This window comes from Triturus cristatus, chromosome 4_2 (genome assembly GCF_964204655.1).
Source record: "Triturus cristatus chromosome 4_2, aTriCri1.1, whole genome shotgun sequence".
In the NCBI taxonomy this organism is placed as follows: Eukaryota; Metazoa; Chordata; class Amphibia; order Caudata; family Salamandridae; genus Triturus; species Triturus cristatus.
Window position 1 is genome coordinate 709406873 of NC_140586.1, and position 6000 is coordinate 709412872.

General features: G+C 41.1%; 1 protein-coding gene across 1 annotated transcript in view; it reads left to right on the top strand.

Annotated features, from left to right (window-relative positions):
• Window positions 1-4662, top strand: part of NDC1 (NDC1 transmembrane nucleoporin) — a 370234-nt gene extending 365572 nt beyond the window's left edge. Inside the window, exon 18 of the mRNA XM_085602585.1 lies at window positions 4070-4662. Coding sequence (XP_085458711.1) covers window positions 4070-4133 — 64 coding nt within the window. The 3' untranslated portion in view covers window positions 4134-4662. The remainder of the gene's footprint in view (window positions 1-4069) is intronic.
• The last annotated feature ends 1338 nt before the right edge of the window (window positions 4663-6000 follow it).

Here is a 6000-nt window from a genome sequence, read left to right on the forward strand (position 1 = left end):
GCAGTAACATTTGTTATTTTCTCCCTTGTGGGTCCTTTAATTTATTTAATAAATGTGATTGTTACTTTATTTATTTATTTATTTATTTTGCCGTGCGCATACGGTAAGCTTACCGTACGCGTACCCCGCGATTTTTTTTTTTAATTATTAAATTTATTTTTCGTACTTTTGGGTCCTTCTTGGCCCCCCTGACAAACACTAGGGGGTCTGCAACTCTCTTCGTTGCCCCCTTTTCACGTTCCCCCACCTTTGTTTCTCAGTGCGAGAGACAGAAAATGGCGGCCGACACTTCCTGATTTCGACCGATTCGAATGTTTACAGTCATGTAACCACCAATCAGAATTGAGCTCGCGCACGGCACCGTACGCGTACGGTAAGCTTACGGTAAGCGCACGGAGCGCGCTTACAGATATATATATTGATTTAAATGCTATTTTCTCAGGACCGACTGAACAGATTTACACCAGACCTACAAAAGGCACATCCTTGACCTGAGGACTACGTCTCTGCCAAATTTCAAGTAATTCTGTTCAGCCGTTCGGGCTGTAGCTGTGTCTAAAGGTCCTATGGAAAAATGCATGGGGAAAACGTGTTTTGGGACCCCCCTTTTTTCTCAGCCCCCGCTTGACGAATCCCCCCGAGACTTTCAGGGTAGGAGCGTAGCGTAGCGCCCCATTAGTTTTGAAAATTTCGCGAGGATTCGTCAACTGGCGCCAAAGTTATTCCAAATAGAATGTTGCGGATTTCCTATGGAAACGCGGTCCTAACTATAAATATCTACTGGCGACCGCCAGTAGATAATGTATATATGTATATATATATATGTGTGTGTATATATATATATATATATATATATATATATGTGTGTGTATATGTATATGTGTATATGTATATATATATCTATATATATATAATCTACTGGCAGTTGCCAGTAGATAGTTATAGTTAGGACCACGTTTCCATAGGAAAAGCATTTTTTGATGTGCTTATAACTTTGGCGTCGTTTGACAAATCTTTACGAAATTTTCAAAAACTTTTCTCTTTTCAGATCAGCTCCTATCTTGAAAGTTTGGGGGTGATTGGTCAAGGGGGGGACTGAGAACAAAAGGGGGGGTCCCAAAACGTGTTTTCTCCATGCAATTTCCATAGGAAACTTTAGACAGGGCTATAGGTAAAACTGCTGATCGGAATTACGCCAAATTTGGCAGGGAGAAAGGTCTTGGTCCAGAAAACACGCTTTTGTTTAAATGGGGTAAATCCGTTCAGTAGTTTTTGAGAAATATCAAATTTTACAGATATCGATATTTGTGAATTCTGATATCTGATTGGCTGAGGCGTTACGAGCACGAGCTTGCGGCTCAATGGCAGCAAACTGCTGAAACTAGGAAGTGTTGGCAGCCATTTTGTGATTCAGTCCATTAGCTCGCATCTCTCCCTCTACAAGGCATCGGGTTCGTAGTTCTACCTCTGCGAGGCAACACTGAAAATATACCGCAGCTCTGTCTGTGCGAGATACCCCTTTCACGGTCCCTCTCCCCACATCATTAGCTGTGACTTTAGAAGCAAGTCCGTCTGCTCGCAGCTCTCATCTGCGAGCCGTCGGGCCCACAGCTCTACCTCTGCGAGCCACCCCGTTAGCTCGTAGCTGTGTCTGTGTTAGCAGGCCCGTCGGCCCGTTACTCTTCCTCTGCGAGTCAGCCCATCTGGTCGCAGCTCTGGCCCGCAGCTGTACCTCTGAGAGCCAGCCTGTTCGCTCGTACCTGTGTCTTTGCTAGCAGGCCTGTTGGCCTGTTGGTCTCCCTCAGCGAGTCAGACCACAGCTCTCCCTCTGCCAGCCAGTACGCTGCTGTGCTTTTGCGAGCTGACGGCCCGTAGCTCTCCCCCTGCGAACCGAGCTCACGGGCCGCAGCTCTTCCTTTGCAAGCCTGCCCGACGGCCCGCAGGTCTCCCTCTACTAGCCGGACCACAGTTGTCACTCTGCGAGCCAATATTGTGACTATAAGGCGGCTCTAAAAAGAGCTCTTGTGTTTATTAGTTGGAGCTACATGTAAGTGCGGATGCACAGCTTCAGGCTATTCAGAAAAACTCTGTTTCCTTCATCTGTGAAGTGTACTCCTTCACTTCTGTAGATATGAGCCATATCAAAACGTAAGTTGTTGTTGTAGATCAACCCCATTCTATGGTCTCTGAGGTATGCAGACACAGCTTTGTTGACATTCTTCCTAGATTTTTCAATCTTATGACAAAATTGGTTTGACCATTTCCACTTCTGCCTTTGGCATATATTGGGAATATACAAAGACAGTTTGAGGCTAAAGTATCCTCAATTGTCCAAAGGTGTCCTTCATAAGCATTTCCAAACCTACCCCAGTCAATGTGCCTAGTTGATTGTTTTTTTTTGTTGCCAGCTGTTTATGATACTACACTGACATCACTGTGAATAGTGAAGTTAAGTAGAATCTGATAACAGCAGAAAAAGGGAGAAAAATGTTATCAAAATGTTAAATTATGTTGTATTTGATAAGTAAAAATGTAATTTCTGAAATATATTACATTACACAACAGTTTTACAGTTTATTTTCTTTTATGTAGTGGAAAAGTTAGAAAAAACAGTACTAATGACAAATAGAAGAATAGTAGTTTAATATTTAAAAAACCTTTGAAATTCACTGAAAAAACCAAAGGTTTCAGGGACGTTCTAATTAGCTGCACATTTCACTCGTACAAAACTAGAGAAATTCCACCGTTCTAGTTAGTTCAGCTAACTATAACTCGCGCCCCCGCAATGCACTGCTCATGACGTCACATATTACATCATTCATGGCATGGTCAGTGACATCATAGATGACATCACTGATGACATCATCCAGTGACTGTGTGTTTCTGTAAAGTTAAAATATGTTTTATATATATTCCTAGGTATATTGAAGAATGAGTGGGTGTATAAGTGTCTGGATGGAGGATTTAGCAGGTGTGTGACTGATTGAGTGAGTGATTAAACGTGTCTTACTGAATGCATGGGTTAGTGACTAAACTGTGTGAATGTCTGTATCAGTCTGTCTGTTATTGTGTAAGCTGCTACATGGGTTGGTCAGTAGCTACATGAGTGTCTATATGGGTTATTCATTGTTTGCCTGAGTATTTGTATGGGAGACTGTGTGTGTGGGTGGGTTGGAGGTGTGTGACTGCATAGATGTGTGAGTGGTTGACTCACTGGGTGTATGGGTTCAAGAGTGCATGTGAAAACAGCTGTATGGGTGGATGACTGTCTGGGTGTGTTGGTGAGTGAATGGATGTCTCAGTGGTATATGTGAGTAACTACATATGTAAAAGGCAGTATGTGTGAGTGATGGTGTATATAAATAACTATATGTGAGAGTGAGAATTCTGAGTGGCTAAATGGATGAGTGTGTACTTGTATCAGTGATTATATAAGAGAGTAAGTATGCGTTAGTATCTGTATGAATAAGTGAGGTGGTGTGGTGGCGTACCTACTTTTAGCTCTCATCACAAATATTTTTCCCGGTGGCACAAAAGACAACAATGCTGGTTCTAATCCTTACACGCAGCAAGCCTTCTCCATTAACGTTCTGGTTGCTGACTTGGTATTTTGTTCTCCAGTATTTGAGTGACATGTATAGAACATGACTTCCCACAGTTCAAAAGCCTGGCTCTTTGGATGACCTTTATTGCTTGTGGTAGAACTGAAAAATCTGTAGTAGAAGACCTAAGTCATTTAGATGCGAATAACAGTGTGCCTCTAAATTGGTTTTTTGAATACATTTGCAATTGTCATTGATTGTCAATAAATAAGTCTTGATATTAGAAGTGCAAAAGAGGTTGTAAGGTGGCGAGACATATTTGTAAGAAAGCAAAGTCCTACTCTTATTGTTGAGACCGAAGGGTTAGGAGCAAATCTGCTGTTCCGTTGTTAGCCATAAGATGGTAGTTCCAGCAAGCTGTGTAGTAAAACTGGCTCTGGGTTAGGAAAAGGTCCTAATAAGAGTGATTTCATGCACGGATTGTGTCCTGTTCTCCAATTTCTAACAGTTGCAAAATTGCCTTTTAGTTCTGTGCAGACATCTGTAGAGCACCGGAAAAGACTGCAACAGTTCCTGGAATTCAAAGAGTAGCTTCAAGCAATATCCATTTTGGTTTCTACATTCTGGTACAAGCTCTGGAACGAGAAGATGCTGTCTTCTGTCTCTCGATCAGAAGATGAGTGGACGCATTATCAGAGTGTCAAGGCTGGTGATGGTCTTCTGCAAAATACGATTTAAAGACATAAATCATGGAAATATTTCCGTCAGCAGTGATGGAAAAGCCTTTCTCTCCTGGCTGGCTGGCTGTTTTGTAATATAAAGCAACTTTTTATTCTTTTTTTCTTGTAATATCTCTCCAGTTCTGTCTCCTGTCTTTCTTGTATTATATTTTTGTGTCTTAGTCACATTAATTTGAATGGACTGGAGCACATGAAAGAGAATCTTCACGTCCTGTTATTCATGTGGCTTATAAGTTTTCTGACATGGCATTTCAGTGTGCTCCATGTTTTGACTTTGTTGAACTTTTTCAGACTTTGTTCCTGAAATTAATTGAACGAGACGTTCATGTGAATAATACAGACTGCAAAAAGGTTTAAATAAATAACTTGTTTTGATTTGAGAACATATTTCTTTACTATCGGCATCTCACATTATGCCACATGGTCCGCAGGATTTCGTTTTCCAGTGACTATCCAGTAGCTGCAAAGAATTGCGTGATAACACTTTTACGTGACTTTGTTAAACTGTGTAAATGGATTGAGTCTGTAGCATGTGGACAAAGCCAGCACTATGGGCAGCTTTTATGTTTTGAAAACCTAATAACATGGTTGTTGAGTCTTTTTCTTTGTTGTCATCATACAGTGAGTGCTGACAAAGCAAAGTTGTGTTCCTCTAACACATGTGCAGTACATAGAAGTATATTTACTAGTCATTCTTAGATTTCGAGCTGTTGCCAAATGATTGATGAGAACATACAATATGTTGGATGGGAAATATAAAACTTGAAATGTGTTATGATGCTCAAATGAATCTCACTTTCCACCTGATATCACAACATCAGGTTGTCAGTCACTGCTGTAGTCCTCTCAAAATACTTCTCTCTGACCCTAGGACTTGAAGGTGTGACGATGGCAGTGCAAAATAAGTTGATCAAAAAATTGAACTCACACATACCTGCCCAGAAATGGTTTGGGTTCCTAAAGCTAATATTTCAGAACTGAATTTGTGTTAAGCTGTATCACCCGCCCAATATGGAGAGATAATAAGCCCATTGATTAAATTTACCTGAAGAATATAAGCAGATTGCCAAATCCCAATGTAGCATGACGGCCACTTCCAATTCAAAGCACTACCTATTTGGTCTGTAGAAGGCTCTGCTATTTTCCAGGGTTATTTAATCTTGTCATACATGGCTGGTCAGAATGTAACCGCTGCTACCTATCTGTAAGAACTATCTCTTACCTGCTCAACAGAATGTTCAGATGCATCCTCAAGCTTATGTGACTATGGACATAAGTGCCATGTAGGAGTAGCATTCTGTCCACCAAGGTCACCAATTCAGAAGCCGCAAGATAGCACGCTATAAACAGATATCGAGTCCATGATGGACTGGTTAACTCCTACTACCCGTATTTGGGTTAGGGCATTCCTAGACTTCACAGCAAACTACAAGAACTTGAACCTTATGAGAGCAGACATAACCTCCATGGAATTGAAATGGTAGACCTTTTGGAACCTTGAATTTTAAACACACTTTAGAACTGGATTGTGGAGGCTAGCTCTAAACCAATAATATAGCAAGAAGCATATTGCCCTGACTGGTGACTCTGGTACTTCAGTGTTTCTTATCCTCAAAATGTGATTACCCCCACCCGTTGGGCAAGATTGTAGATTGCTTCAAAAGCAATTCATGTTAATTCATACCTTAGTGCACTGATGCATAAATGCATCAAACTTG